The sequence below is a fragment of the Leucopleurus acutus genome, assembly GCF_964270905.1.
Source record: "Leucopleurus acutus genome assembly, chromosome: 2".
Classification (NCBI taxonomy): Eukaryota; Metazoa; Chordata; class Mammalia; order Artiodactyla; family Delphinidae; genus Leucopleurus; species Leucopleurus acutus.
Window position 1 is genome coordinate 127,600,838 of NC_139143.1, and position 17,052 is coordinate 127,617,889.

General features: G+C 37.6%; 1 protein-coding gene across 1 annotated transcript in view; it reads right to left on the reverse strand.

Annotated features, from left to right (window-relative positions):
• The window catches only part of MSH4 (mutS homolog 4), a gene marked incomplete at both ends in the record, with an annotated part of 97,174 nt that overhangs the window by 18,212 nt on the left and 61,910 nt on the right, over positions 1–17,052 (reverse strand). Inside the window, 3 exons of the mRNA XM_082863144.1 lie at positions 289–407; positions 15,270–15,470; positions 16,708–16,832. Of these exons, the coding sequence (XP_082719270.1) occupies positions 289–407; positions 15,270–15,470; positions 16,708–16,832 (445 nt within the window). The remainder of the gene's footprint in view (positions 1–288; positions 408–15,269; positions 15,471–16,707; positions 16,833–17,052) is intronic.

Genomic DNA, 17,052 nt, shown 5'->3' on the forward strand with positions numbered 1-17,052 from the left:
TTGTTTTCTGAAGTCTTTTATATATTTCACACAAAAACATGAATGCGCATTTTTATCACTCAATAATATTAGCTTTTTCTTTAAAGCTGTATTTTTCATTAAAACATTTGCTTCCATTTCCACATAAGACAGAAATTAGGAAGCTGTCTTTGACTGCCCTCTGGCTCTTGTAGAGGAGTATAAACACATCTGCATGCTTTAGTATAAGAATACTTTCTTATGTTATAACTGACCATTAATAGGAGAATTCAATATACTTTTAACAGAAGAAAAGTTGAGCTTGGGTACCTCTTTCATTTCCTTCATAAATGTTGATGAATTTGTTTCAATATCATCATCAGTACTTATTCTTGTAAAAATCTGTTCAGCAATTCTAAAGGAAGCATATTCTGCTGGAACATATGATCCTATAAAATATAAGGTCAAAGTAAACTGAGATGCTTTTATAAAACATAAGTACTACTAACATTTTGCACTTTCCACCAACTCAGATTATTTACTAGCCTGTCTAAGAATTAATGTGGTGGAAAGATCACTGGGTATGGAACTAGAAGATGTGGCCCCAGCCCTGTCATTTACTGTACAACCTTGGACAGCACTTAATTCTCCCAGCTTCATCTTCCTCACATAAAAAATGGAAATACTTATCCTACCTATTGTACAGTTATTTGGAAGCTGAAAATAGATAATATATATACAAGTATATTAGAAAAGTTATAAACATGACAAAAATTTTATATATTTACATGATAAAGAACTCTCAAAATATGTAAATCTGAAGGAAATGGTTACGAAGCTCAAGTTGATAAAATCATTATAGAAAGATATATTAGGAAATATCTGTTATTAGAAGAGTACAGAAATACCCATAATTAGAATGAATGCAAAACACTTAATTTTGTTTTTTAAGGTTAACAGCTGATCTTTATTTCTTATTTATTTTTTACATTATTATTGGAGTAAAATTGCTTTACAATGGTGTGTTAGTTTCTGCTTTATACCAAAGTGAATCAGTTATACACATACATATGTTCCCATATCTCTTCCCTCTTGCGTCTCCCTCCCTCCCACCCTCCCTATCCCACCCTTCTAGGTGGTCACAAAGCACCGAGCTGATCTCCCTGTGCTATGCATCTGCTTCCACTAGCTATCTATTTTATGTTTGGTAGTGTATATATGTCCATGACACTCTCTCACTTTGTCACAGCTTACCCTTTCCCCTCCACATATCCTCAAGTCCATTCTCTAGTAGGTCTGTTTCTTTATTCCTGTCTTACCCCTAGGTTCTTCATGACATTTTTTCCCCTTAGATTCCATATATATGTGTTAGCATACGGTATTTGTCTTTCTCTTTCTGATTTACTTCACTCTGTATGACAGACTCTAGGTCCATCCACCTCACTACAAATACCTCAATTTCGTTACTTTTTTTTTTTTTTTTTTTTGTGGTACACGGGCTCTCACTGTTGTGGGCTCTCCCGTTGCCGAGCACAGGCTCCGGATGCGCAGGCTCAGCAGCCATGGCTCACAGGCCCAGCCGCTCCGCGGTATGTGGGATCTTCCCGGACCGGGGCATGAACCCGCACCCCCTACATTAGCAGGTGGACTCTCAACCACTGCACCACCAGAGAAGCCCCAATTTTGTTTCTTTTTATGGCTGAGTAATATTCCATTGTATATATGTGCCATATCTTCTTTATCCATTCATCCGATGATGAACACTTAGGTTGTTTCCATCTCCTGGTTATTGTAAATAGAGCTGCATGACTATTTTTGAATTATGGTTTTCTCAGGGTATATGCCCAGTAGTGGGATTGCTGGGTCATATGGTAGTTCTATTTGTAGTTTTTTAAGGAACCTCCATACTGTTCTCCATAGTGGCTGTATCAACCCACATTCCCATCAGCAGTGCAAGAGTGTTCCCTTTTCTCCACACCCTCTCCAGCATTTATTGTTTCTAGATTTTTTGATGATGGACATTCTGACCGGTGTGAGATGATATCTCATGGTAGTTTTGATTTGCATTTCTCTAATGATTAATGATGTTGAGCATTCTTTCATGTGTTTGTGGGCACTCTATATCTTCTTTGGAGAAATGTCTATTTAGGTCTTCTGCCCATTTTTGGATTGGGTTGTTTGTTTTTTTGTTATTGAGCTGCATGAGCTGCTTGTAAATTTTGGAGATTAATCATTTGCCAGTTGGTTCATTTGCAAATATTTTCTCCAATTCTCAGGGTTGTCTTTTGGTCTTTTGGTTTCCTTTGCTGTGCAAAAGCTTTGAAGTTTCATTAGGTCCCATTTGTTTATTTTTATTTCCATTTCTCTAGGAGGTGGGTCTAAAAGGATTTTGCTGTGATTTTTGTCATAGAGTGCTCTGCCTATGTTTTCCTCTAAGAGTTTGATAGTTTCTTGCCTTACATTTAGGTCTTTAATCCATTTTGAGCTTATTTTTGTGTATGGTGTTAGGGAGTGTTCTAAACTCATACTTTTACATGTAGCTGTCCAGTTTTCCCAGCACCACTTATTGAAGAGGCTGTCCTTTCTCCACTGTACATTCCTGCCTCCTTTAGAAAAGATAAGGTGACCATATGTGCATGGGTTTATCTCTGGGCTTTCTATCCTGTTCCATTGATCTATATTTCTGTTTTTATGCCAGTAGCATACTGTCTTGATTACTGTAGCTTTGTAGTATAGGCTGAAGTCAGGGAGCCTGATTCCTCCAGCTCCGTTTTTCTTTCTCAAGATTAACTTGGCTATTCGGGGTCTTTTGTGTTTCCATATAAATTCTGAAATTTTTTGTTCTAGTTCTGTGAAAATTGCCATTGGTAGTTTGATAGGGATTGCACTGAATCCATAGATTGCTTTGGGTAGTAGAGTCATTTTCACAATATTCATTCTTCCAATCCAAGAACATGGTATATCTCTCCATCTATTTGTATCATCTTTAATTTCTTTCATCAGTGTCTTATAATTTTCTGCATACAGGTCTTTTGTCTCCTTAGGTAGGTTTATTCCTAGATATTTTATTCTTTTTGCTGTAATGGTAAATGGGAGTGTTTTCTTGATTTCACATTCAGATTTTTCATCATTAGTGTATAGGAATGCCAAAGATTTCTGTGCATTAATTTTATATCCTGCTACTTTACCAAATTCATTGATTAGCTCTAGTAGTTTTCTGGTAGCATCTTTAGGATTCTCTATGTATAGTATCATGTCATCTGCAAACAATGACAGCTATACTTCTTCTTTCATGATTTGGATTCCTTTTTATTTCCTTTTTTTCTCTGATTGCTGTGGCTAAAACTTCCAAAACTATGTTGAATAAGACTGGTGAGAGTGGGCAACCTTGTCTTGTTCCTGATCTTAGAGGAAATGCTTTCAGTTTTTCACCATTGAGGACGATGTTGCCTGTGGGTTTGTTATATATGGCCTTTATTATGTTGAGGAAAGTTCCCTCTATGCCTACTTTCTACAAGGTTTTTATCATAAATGGGTGTTGAATTTTGTCAAAAGCTTTCTCTGCATCTACTGAGATGATCATATGGTGTTTCTCCTTCAATTTGTTAATATGGTGTATCACATTGATTGATTTGCATATATTGAAGAATCCTTACATTCCCGGGGTAAACCCCACTTGATCATGGTGTATGATCCTTTTAATGTGCTGTTGGATTCTGTTTGCTGGCATTTTGTTGAGGATTTTTGCATCTATGTTCCTCAGTGATATTGGCCTGTAGTTTTCTTTCTTTATGACATCCTTGTCTGGTTTTGGTATCAGGGTGATGGTGGCCTCGTAGAATGAGTTTGGGAGTGTTCCTCCCTCTGCTATATTTTGGAAGAGTTTGAGAAGGATAGGTGTTAGCTCTTCTCTAAATGTTTGACAGAATTCGCCTGTGAAGCCATCTGGTCCTGGACTTTTGTTTGTTGGAAGATTTTTAATCACAGTTTCTATTTCAGTGCTTGTGATTGGTCTGTTCATATTTTCTATTTCTTCCTAATTCAGTCTTGGCAGGTTGTGCATTTCTAAGAATTTGTCCATTTCTCCCAGGTTGTCCATTTTATTGGCATAGAGTTGCTTGTAGTAATCTCTCATCGTCTTTTGTATTTCTGCAGTTTCAGTTGTTACTTCTCCTTTTTCATTTCTAATTCTATTGATTTGAGTCTTCTCCCTTTTTTTCTTGATGAGTCTGGCTAATGGTTTACCAATTATGTTTATCTTCTCAAAGAACAAGCTTTTAGTTTTACTGATCTTTGCTATCGTTCCCTTCATTTCTTTTTCATTTATTTCTGATCTGATCTTTATGATTTCTTTCCTTCTGCTAACTTTGGGGTTTTTTTGTTCTTCTTTCTCATTGCTTTAGGTGCAAGGCTAGGTTGTTTTTTCGAGATGTTTCCTGTTTCTTAAGGTAGGACTGTATTGCTATAAACTTCCCTCTTAGAACTGCTTTTGCTGCATCCCATAGGTTTTGGGTCATTGTGTCTCCATTGTCATTTGTTTCTAGGTATTTTTTGATTTCCTCTTTGATTTCTTCAGTTATCACTTCGTTATTAAGTAGTGTACTGTTTAGCCTCCATGTGTTTGTATTTTTTACATATCTTGTACTGTAATTGATATCTAGTCTCATAGCATTGTGGTCGGAAAAGATACTTGATAAAATTTCAATTTTCTTAAATTTACCATGGCTTGATTTGTGACCCAAGATATGCTCTATCCTGGAGAATGTTCCATGAGCACTTGAGAAAAATGTGTATTCTGTTGTTTTTGGATGGAATGTCCTATAAATATCAATTAAGTCCATCTTGTTTAATGTGTCATTTAAAGCTTTTTTTCCTTATTTATTTTCTGTTTGGATGATCTGTTCATTGGTGAAAGTGGGGTGTTAAAGTCCCCTACTATGAACGTTTTACTGTCAATTTCCCCTTTTATGGCTGTTAGTATTTGCCTTACGTTTTGAGGTGCTCCTATGTTGGGTGCATAAATATTTACCATTGTTATATCTTCTTCTTGGATTGATCCCTTGATCATTATGTAGTGTCCTTCTTTGTCTCTTCTAATAGTCTTTATTTTACAGTCTATTTTGTCTGATACGAGAATTGCTACTCCAGCTTTCTTTTGGTTTCCATTTGCATGGAATATCTTTTTCCATCCCCTCACTTTCAGTTTGTATGTGTCTCTAGGTCTGAAGTGGGTCTCTTATAGACAGCATATATATGGGTCTTGTTTTTGTATCCATTCAGCCAATCTGTGTCTTTTGGTGGGAGCGTTTAGACCATTTACATTTAAGGTAATTATCGATATGTATGTTCCTATTCCCATTTTCTTAATTGTTTTGGGTTTGTTATTGTAGGTCTTTTCCTTCTCTTGTGTTTCTTGACTAGAGAAGATCCTTTAGCAGTTGTTGTAAATCTGGTTTGGTGGGGTGAACTCTCTCAGCTTTTGCTTGTCTGTAAAGGTTTTAATTTCTCCCTCAAATCTGAATCAGATCCTTGCTGAATCAGATCTTGGTTGTAGGTTTTTCTCCTTCATCACTTTAAATATGTCCTTTTTTTAATAAGGTAAATTTTCATCCACAAGACTGTTTCTGTCTGAGAAATTATCAGGCTAACTAATCTAAAATACTCATCTTTTGAAAACAAATCAATCTGATTAATATACCTCTCTACAAAGTGGGATATAAAAGGCATTCTAAAACCATAGGAAGATAAAAATATACAAATAGTTGAATGGGAAAAGTATCAAGTATACAGAACTCTGTACAGACAAAATGGTGAAATAATGGGGGTGAACAAACACAGCCAGATTAGTACAGGATTTAAAACAAAGGCAGGGCTTCACTGGTGGCACAGTGGTTGAGAGTCAGCCTGCTGATGCAGGGGACACGGGTTCGTGCCCCGGTCCAGGAAGATCCAACATGCCACGGAGCGGCTGGGCCCGTGAGCCATGGCTGCTGAGCCTGCGCGTCCGGAGCCTGTGCTCCTCAACGGAAGAGGCCACAACAGTGAGAGGCCCGCGTACCGCAAAAAAACAAAAAACAAACAAAATAAAATAAAAGAAAGGCAAAGGTGAAGAATAGGATCTATCTCTGAATAATAAGGACTAGCAGGAAGAGAAAGCAAAAGTCAGGATAATACTAATAAAAATAAAAGTAATAATAATAATAGTGGCAATTATAATTATCGCACCTCAGAAAGCAGCTATCTTAAATACAGCTTTCTCATAGGATTGCCAAAAGGATTAAATGTGAAAATAAATGTGAAAATATCAAGTATAGAATATCGCGTATATGGTATATGTTAATATTTTCCCTTCTCTGTTATCTCCACCTAAAAGGCTCTCAACTTATCATTATATCAAAGAAACCTACTGGCTGCTATTTTGCTTCTAACCTGGCTCTCCTCTAACCGTACATTAACCAGAGTGAGCTATCTAAAACTCAAGTCCAATTGTGCCATTCTCCTACTTAAATTTCAATAGCTCCCTACAGATTTCTGGATAAAGTTCTATCTCTTCCATTAAGTATCTAAGGCCCTTCACAATCTGACTCCTGCCCATCTCTCCAGCTTTAAGCCTGCCACTTCTCACAGCCACTCTTTGTTCTACAAAGCAAAAGAACCACTAAGCCTCTGGATTCCTTGTGGTTCCTTGGGAACATCATACTGTTTTTTGCTTCTGTGCTTTGGAACATTCTCTTACCTCTATCTGGAAAGTCTCCTTCTTTCTCATACCCTTCCCTTAAGTCCACAGGATTTTATATATATTATCTCGCTTAATCTTTACAACACTTCTTAGACATAGGTACTATTATAATTTTTATTTACAGATAGAAAAACTAAGGAGGTTAAATAATTTGCCTAAGATCATACAGCCAGTAACTAGACAAGCTAGGTCTAGCTCCAAAGCCTGTATTCTTAACTTTGGTGCCTTTCAAGTCCTACTGTTTCCTTTATGATCAGAGGCTGAAGATGGACAGTGACAAGAGAAGTAGAGTAATAGTAATTTTCTTCAAATATTTGAGAGGCTATTCTCAGGAGATACTAGATGATTCTGAAATGCATAGATGATAACAATTAGGACTAGTGAGTAGAAGTTATAGGAAGTTAAATTTCAAATCAGTATAATGAATGTTCTAACAATTACAGCTATCCAACAATTAGATAGCCTGTTTTTTTAAAGGATAGAACTCCTTATAACAATTCAAACAGAAGTAAGATTATCATGTAACGTATGAATCAGTATTCTTATAAGGGGAGGGAAGTTATCTAAGATGGCCTTTTAAACTATAAACTCAATAAAATATTTACTCTTTATTCATTCATTCGTTCATCTCTAATTTTCTTTCCCGGTAGTAAGGGTAAATTTGTACTGTATGATCAATATTGCTATTGCTGTATTTCTCTTACAATCCATTACACTAGACCAAGGTTTTTCAACCACATCTTGGGCTGGATAAATCTTTCTTGTGTATGTGTGTGGACTGGGGTGGGGTGGGTGAAATGGAGAAGGTGGCTGTTCTGTGCATTGCAGGATATTTAGCAGCATCTCTGGATTTTATACTCCCCTCAGTTGTTACGATTAAAAATGTCTCCAGACATTGCCAAATTCCAGGGGATGAGGGGAACCAAAATCATCCCTGCTTGAGAACCACTGCATTAGGACCAATCATCTCATCTCTGATTCATATAGTCCTCAAGGAACCCAGTTTTCAGAGATAAGCAGTGAGTATGCCTCTATGACAAGAAATATGTAACAATGTTGGGCCAGTGATAGCCATTTACATGTGTGTGTATACACACATGTGTGTAATATATCAGTTGCTGTAGCCAAGTTATTGGTACCCCTTAAATTAAGTAAGGGAAATGTTTCTGTGCCCAATGTTATAATTTGGGGAAAATCTTACATGGGTTATTAGAAGCAGCAGTTTATCCTACTTATTTCACTTTTCCTCCCAACGAACTTTTTGAATCTCAGGTAATTATATGATTCAGTTTAGCAGTAGTTGATGCAACACTAATAGCTATTGTAAGGCAATTTCTACTTTTGTTATATCCCACAAAATTTTCAGTACAATGTAATCCAAACTGGATGGAGCTTAATAAATACCAAATAGTAAAACTTATGGTATGTATATATATTAGACACTATTATACTTTTAGGTAAGAAAATCTACTCCAAACTGTTCTTGGGTTAATTACGCACCTAGATCTAAAATACTGGATACAGGCGGAGTCAAGATGGTGAACTAGGAGGATGTAGAATTCGTGTCTCTGCACAACTAGGGCACCTACCAGGCACCACTGGAGGGCCACGGACACCTAAGGGGATGGGAGGAACCCCCAGCGACCGGGTAGGACGTGGGGCATGTGGGGAGTGAAGCGGGAGGAGAAGTGGAGGTGGGATGGGACTGGTGCTCCTGAGGGGCAGCTGGGGGAGGGGAAGGGATCCCACACCCGAAGGGGGAAATTGGGGAACCATTGGGAGGGCAGAGAATCAAAAGGGAGTGTGGCCAGGTTTCCCCTGCCCACTTGGGCCCCCAGGACCCTGCTGAGATCCAAGGCCTGATCCTCTGCCCACCAAGACCCGCTCCAGCCTGGCGGGTCCTGAGGGAGTGGGAGGGAGGGAGGAGAGCAAAAGTAAAGGCCGGACCTCCGAGACTGGCACCCCTGAAGGGTGGCTGGGGGAGGATAGGTATTCCTACACCCAGTGGGACCCACCCACGGTTAGGGGTCCAGCAGGGACGGGGGAGACCCTGGAGGAGACACTGGAAGACACGGTGGGGTGGGGCATGCAGAGGAGGAAGGGAACACAGCCAGTGCTGGGAATTCCCTGTCCACTTAGGCACCGGGGAGCCTGCTGGGTTCCCAGGACTAATCCTCTGCCTTCGGAGGCTCCCTCCTGATGTGCAGAGCCCAAGCCCCGCCCCTACACCCCCACCCAGGGCCCTACCTCTACACTTGGAGACACCCTCCAATGCGCTGGACCTAAATCCCACCCACACACCCTCCCTCAGGGCCTTATCTCCAAACTCCAGAACCCCACACTCCAGAGGCCCTCCTTTCCACGTGCTGCCTCTCCCCTTCAGCACAGGTCCTAAGTAGAGGCTCCACCCCACATTTGAATGTCACCCTACCTAGGCCCCACCACCAAGGCCTTTTCTGGCTGCATGAGTTCTCAGCCTAGTCACCACCCCATGCTCAAACGTCACCCCCCACCCGCCTAGGTGCTGCCCTGCCCTAAACCCCACCCCTTGTTAAGTTCACCCCCCTCAACTCCACCCCCAAAGCCAAGACGTTTTTTTCCCCCTCTTTTAGATTCGGTTTCTATTTTTCCTTGTTGATTCATTGTTGTTGATTCATTTATATTTTTATTTTTCCTAATAAATATTTTATTTTTCTAATTTTCTTTTATTCTTTATACTTTGTTATTGTTCTCTCCTTTTGGCCTGTTCCCCCCGGAGGCCCTCCTTTTTTTTTTTTTTTCTGTTGTTTTATTTTACCTTGTTGCAGTTGTTTCAATTATATTTTTATTTTTCCTAATATATTTTTTATCTTTTAACTTTATTTTGTTTATTATTCTTTGATATTGTACTGCTCCTTTCTTTTCTTTCTTTTTTTGCCGCGCCATGCAGCTTGCGGAATCTTGGTTCCCAGGCTGGAGGTCAGGCCTGAGCTCCTGTGGTGGGAGCTCCAAATCCAAATCACTGGACTAACAGAGAACCTCAGACCCCAGGGAATATCAATTGGAGTGAGGCCTCCTGGAGGTCCTCATATCAGCACCAAGACCCAGCTCTATCCAACTGCCTGCAAACTCTGGTGCTGGACGCCTCAGGCCAAAAAACCAGTAAGACAGGAATGCAGCACAACCCATCAAAAAAATAAAAAATGAAATGACAAAAAAGTACGTTACAGACGAAGGAGCAAAGTAAAAACCATTAAGACCAAACAAATGAAGCCGAAATGCGCAAACTACCTGAAAAAGAATTCAGAGTAATGATAGTAAAGATGATCCAAACTCTTGGAAACAGAATGGAGAAAATACAAGAACATTTAAAAAGCATCTAGAAGAACTAAAGAGCAAACAAGCAGTGATGAACAACACAATAATTGAAATTAAAAATACTCTAGAAGGAATCAATAGCAGAATAACTGAGGCAGAAGTACAGATAAGTGAGCTAGAAGATAAAATGGTGGAAATAATTGCCAGGGAGTAGAATAAAGAAAAACAATGAGAAGAATTGAGGACAGGCTCAGAGGCCTCTGGGACAACATTAAACATGGGAACATTCGAATTACAGGGGTCCCAGAAGAAGACAAAAAGAAAGGGTCTGAGAAAATGTCTGAAGAGATTATAGTCGAAAATTTCGATAACATGGTAAAGGAAATAGTCAATCAAGTCCAGGAAGTGCAGAGAGTCCCATACAGGATAAACCCAAAGAGAAACACACCAAGACACATATTAATCAAACTATCAAAAATTAAATATGAAGAAAAAAATATTAAAAGCAGCAAGGGAAAAGCAACAAATAATATACAAGGGATTCCCCATCAGGTTAACAGCTGATCTTTCAGAAGAAACTCTGCAAGCCAGAAGGGAGTGGCAGGACGTATTTAAAGTGATGAAAGGGAAAAACCTACAACCAAGATTTCTCTACCCAGCAAGGATCTCATTCAGATTCGATGGCGAAATTAAAACCTTTACAGACAAGGGATTTCCCTGGTAGTGCAGTGGTTAAGAATCCACCTGCCAAGGCAGGGGACATGGGTTTGAGCCCTGGTCTGGGAAGATCCACATGTTGTGGAGCAACTAAGCCAGTGCACCACAACTACTGAGCCTGCGCTTTAGAACCCATGAGCCACAACTACTGAACCCATGTGCCACAACTACTGAAGCCCACGCACCTAGAGCCCGTGCTCACAACAATAGAAGCCACCACAATGAGAAGCCGCGCACCACAATGAAGAGTAGCCCCCGCTCGCCATAAATAGAGAAACCCCTGCGCACAGCAATGAAGATCCAACACAGCCAAAAACAAATAAATTTTAAAAATAATCTTTAAAAAAAAAAACCCTTATAGATAGCAAAAGATAAGAATTCAGCACCACCAAACCAGCTTTACAACAAATGCTAAAGGAACTTCTCTTGGCAGGAAACACAAAAGAAGGAAAAGACCTACAAAAACAAAGCCAAAACAATTAAAATGGTAATAGGACCATACATATCGATAATTACCTTAAATGTAAATGGGTTAAGTGCTCCAACCAAAAGATACAGATTGGCTTAACGGATACAAAAACAAGACCTATACATATGCTCTCTACAAGAGACCCACTTCAGATCTAGGGACACATACAGACTGAAAATGAAGGGATGGGAAAAAGATATTCCATGCAAATGGAAAACAAAAGAAAGCTGGAGTAGCAATTCTCATATCAGAAAAATAGACTTTAAAATAAAGACTATTGTAAGAGACAAAGGACACTACATAATGACCAAAGGATCAATCCAAGAATGAGATATAACAACTGTAAATATTTACCCACCCAACATAGGAGCACCTCAATACATAAGACAAATGCTAACAGCCATAAACAGGGAAATCAAGAGTAACACAATAATAGTTGGTGACTTTAACACCCCACTTACACCAATCAACAAATCATCCAAACAGAAAATAAATAAGGAAACAAAAGTTTTAAATGACACATTAAACAAGATGGACCTAATTGATATTTATAGGACATTCCATCCAAAAACCACAGAATACACTTTCTTCTCAAGTGCTCATGGAACATTCTCCAGGAAAGACCATATCTTGGGTCACAAATCAAGCCTTGGTAAATTTAAGAAAATTGAAATCATATCAAGTATCTTTCCCAATCACAACGCTATGAGACTACATATCAAGTACGGGAAAAAAATTTTAAAAAAACCAAACACGTGGAGGCTAAGCAATACGCTAATAAACAACCAAGAGATCACTGAAGAAATCAAAGAGGAAATCAAAAAATATCTAGAAACAAATGACAATGAAAACATGATGACCCAAAACCTATGGGATGCAGCAAAAGCAGTTCTAAGAGGGAAGTTTATAGCAATACAATCCTACCTCAAGAAACAAGAAAAATCTCAAATAAACAACCTAACCTTACACCTAAAGCAATTAGAGAAAGAAGAACAAAAAAACCCCAAAGTTAGCAGAAGGAAAGAAATCATAAAGATCAGATCAGAAACAAACGAAAAAGAAATGAAGGAAACAACAGCAAAGACCAATAAAACTAAAAGCTGGTTCTGTGAGAAAATAAACAAAACTGATAAACCATTAGCCAGACTCATCAGGAAAAAAAGGGAGAAGACTCAAATCAACAGAATTAGAAATGAAAAAGGAGAAGTAACAACTGAAACTGCAGAAATACAAGGATCATGAGAGACTACTACAAGCAACTATATGTCAATAAATGGGACAACCTGGAAGAAATGGACAAATTCTTAGAAATGCACAAACTTTCAAGACTGAACCAGGAAGAAATAGAAAACATGAACAAGCCAATCACAAGCACTGAAATAGAAACTGTGATTAAAAATCTTCCAACAAACAAAAGTCCAGGACCAGATGGCTTCACAGGCAAATTCTATCAAACATTTAGAGAAGAGCTAACACGTATCCCTCTCAAACTCTTCCAAAATATAGCAGAGGGAGAAACACTCCCAAACTCATTCTACGAGGCCACCATCACCCTGATACCAAAACCAGAAAAAGATGTCACAAAGAGAGAAAACTACAGGCCAATATCACTGAGGAACATAGATGCAAAAATCCTCAACAAAATACTAGCAAACAGAATCCAACAGCACATTAAAAGGATCATACACCATGATCAAGTGGGGTTTATCCCTGGAATGCAAGGGATATATGCAATATATATTCAATATATGCAAATCAATCAATGTGATATACCATATTAAGAAACTGAAGTATTAAAAACCATACGATAATCTCAATAGATGCAGGAAAAGCTTTTGACAACATTCAGCACCCATTTACGATAAAAACTCTCCAGAAAGTGGGCATAGAGGGAACCTACCTCAACATGATAAAAGCCATATATGACAAACCTACAGCCAACATCATTCTCAATGGTGAAAAACTGAAAGCATTTCCTCTAAGATCAGGAACAAGACAAGGTTGCCCACTCTCACCACTATTACTCAACATACTTTTGGAGGTTTTAGCCACTGCTGTCAGAGAAAACAACAAAATGAAATGAATCCAAGTAGGATAAGAAGAAGTAAAACTGTCACTGTTTACTGGTGACATGATACTATACATAGAAAATCCTAAAGATGCCACCAGAAAACTACTAGAGCTAATCAATGAATTTGGTAAAGTAGCAGGATATAAAATTAATGCACAGAAATCTCTTGCATTCCTATACACTAACAACAAAAAAACAGAATGAGAAATCAAGGAAACACTCCCATTTACCATAACAACAAAAACATAAAATACCTAGGAATAAACATACCTAAGGAGGCAAAAGACCTGCATGCAGAAAACTACAAGACACTGATGAAAGAAGTCAAAGATGATACAAACAGATGGGAAGATATACTATGTTCTTGGATTGGAAGAATCAATATTGTGAAAGTGACTATATTACCCAAAGCAGCTACAGATTCAAAGTAATCCCCATCAAATTACCAGTGGCATTTTTCACAGAACTAGAACAAAAAATTTGACAATTTGTATGGAAACACAAAAGACCTCAAATAGCCAAAGCAATCTTGAGAAAGAAAAATGGAACTGGAGGAATCAGGCTCCCTGACTTCAGACATACTACAAAGCTATAGTAATCAAGACAGTATGGTACTGGCACAAAAACAGAAATATAGATCAATGGAACAGGACAGAAAGCCCAGAGATAAACCCATGCACATATAGTCACCTTACCTTTGACAAAGGAGGCGAGAATATACAATGTAGAAAAGACAGCCTCTTCAATAAGTGGACCTGGGAAAACTGGACAGCTACATGTAAAAGAATGAAATTAGAACACTCCCTAACACCATACACAAAAATAAACTTCAAATGGATTAAATATTTGCAAACAAAGCAACTGACAAAGGATTAACCTCCAGAATATACAAGGAACTCATGCAGTTCAATATCAAAAAAACAAACAACCCAATCCAAAATGGGCAGAAGACCTAAATAGACATTTCTCCAAAGACATTATACAGATTGCCAACAAACACATGAAAGGATGCTCAACATCACTAATCATTAGAGAAATGCAAATCAAAACTACAATGAGGTATTACCTCACTCTGGTCATAATGGCCATCATCAAAAAATGTACAAACAATAAATGCTGGAGAGGGTGTGGAGAAAAGGGAACCCTCCTACACTGTTTGTGGGCATGTAAATTGATACAGCCACAATGGAGAACAGTATGGAGGTTCCTTAAAAAGCTAAAAATAGAACTACCAAATGACCCAGCAATCCCACTACTGGGCACATACCCTGAGAAAACCATAATTCAAAAGGAGTCATGTACCACAATGTTCATTGCAGCACTATTTACAATAGCCAGGACATGGAAGCAACCTAATTGTCCATTCACAGATGAGTGGATAAAGAAGATGTGACACATATATACAATGGAATATTATTGAGCCATAAAAAGAAACGAAATTGAGTTATTTGTAGTGAGGTGGATGGACCTAGAGTCTGTCATGCAGAGTGAAGTAATTCAGAAAGAGTAAAACAAATACTGTATGCTAACACATATATATGGAATCTAAAAAAAAAAAAAAAGGTTCTGATGAACCTAGGGGCAGGACAGGAATAAAGATGCAGACGTAGAGAATGGACTTGAGGACACGGGGAGGGGGAAGGGTAAGCTGGGACAAAGTGAGAGAGTAGCACTGACATATACACACTAACAAATGTAAAACAGATAGCTAGTGGGAAGCAGCTGCATAGCACAGGAAGATCAGCTTGGTGCTTTGTGACCACCCAGAAGGGTGGATAGGGAGGGTGCACCCAGAAGGGTGGATAGGGAGGGTGCAAGGGAGATGCAAGAGGGAGTGGATATGGAGATATATGTAAGCAAATAGCTGATTCACTTTGTTATACAGCAGAAACTAACACAACATTGTAAAGCAATTATACTCCAATAAAGATGTTAAAAAAATAAAAATAAAACAGTGGGCACAAAATGTTTTAAATAGGGAGCAGAACTGGTAATTATAAAGTAAATCCACAACTTACCAATCTGGGCCATAATCTGACAAAGAGCAATCTGTTTCAAATATGTGGATTTCCCACTCATATTTGGTCCAGTTATGATAAAAAAATTACTCCCTTCCGTAATATAGGTATTGTTGGCAACAGGTTTTTCCACAGATATTTTTTCAAGTATGGGGTGCCATCCATGTTTGATTGCTAAAGTATCAGTAAACTCTGGCCGAACTAAAGAGAAAAATGTTTTTGAAGGATTAATATATTTATACTTAAAGATTTTGTGGTATGTACATACTGTTTATACTTCAGTGATTTTACCTGGGTCAGTTTGGAACAATATCATTAAGGTATCATTTTATCTCCAATCCTTCTAAATTATAATTGACATAGTCTAATCACATCACAACTTTTATTCATTTCCAGAAAAATCTAAGACTTAGCTCCGTGTCATTGTGCTGGGCTCCAAAAGAGTTCATAACTTTTTCAGATTTGCATAAATTAAAATGAATCAATCAGCCATTGATAACACTTTTAAAATAATTAATTTACAAGTACTCTAAAATTGCATGTTTACTTAATCCTTGTCTTAAGCATTATTTCAAATTTGATATACTTAGCTTTCTGAATGAGGTCTAAAAATAGAGTAAAACCAAATAAAAACATAATTTTATGTCCAAAGTTATAGAAATTTTGTGTAAAAAGAAATCTCAGAGGGTAGAGAAAACAGACACAAAAGATTTGTTCATTTATAGCAAGAAACAATGATCAGGTCTGTATAGATAATTTCTGAGGTGAAGAGGGTGGGAGGACAAGTAAAAATTAAAATGCTACATGCTTCTAGATGAAACACATGGATAAACTTGAAAGCATTCATTATAAAAGTGAGGCTGATTAGAAATTTTTTTTTACTATTTTTAAATCATTCTTAACATCAAAAATTCACTATTTATAAGTTATGAGTTTTAGAATGGTCCCTCTCAAAATGAAGCAACATCAAATATCTTAATAGTTAAGAAAACTACTATTAAAATAGCTGGTCTCTAATGTAAGGTTTTAACCCCAAAAGAGACATAAAAGATTGAAAAGTTTTGGCCTATATAATACCAATTGAAAAATTTAACATTTCCATAAGAAATACAGAAATATCAAAAATGAAAAAAATCTTTGTAAAATACCTTTTCCCATCATACCGTCTTTCTTATTTGGGGAAACTTTAAAGTTTCTTGCTGGTTTTTTTTCTTTGTGATTTCTCAATTTCTCAGTAAATAATTTTCTGACTTTTAAAAGAAAATTTAAGGATAATTTCACTTTCTCTATTTTGAGTCTTAGTCTAGGACCATAAGCAAGACATTGTATTTCAGGTAAAAAAAAAAAATGTAAACCATTCATAATTGTTACATAAAATTGCTTGGCCGGAATACAAATTTCAGTACGCAACGTATTTATCCCAAAGAAAGTAACTTACCATAGTCAGAAAGAGTGCAGGCATGAGCAAATGACAGTAGCATATCCAGCATTGACACAGTGTCAGACAGTTTATGTAAGCAATGAATATGTTCATAAATCTCACTAAGCAGTTTGCACACTATCCTGAAAGTACATGTTTGGTAAGACAAGTAGTGCCTTTTACAGAGACACATACAATGCAATTGTAAAACAATATTAAATTCATTGTCTGAGGTAAAATAACATTCACATTTGAATTGTACACTACAGGTAAAGTCTATTGTTCTATTGCCTCATTTTAGAGATGAGGAAATTGAAGCTTATACTCAAGGTCACAGTTACTTAGTAGCAAAGAATCCATCTT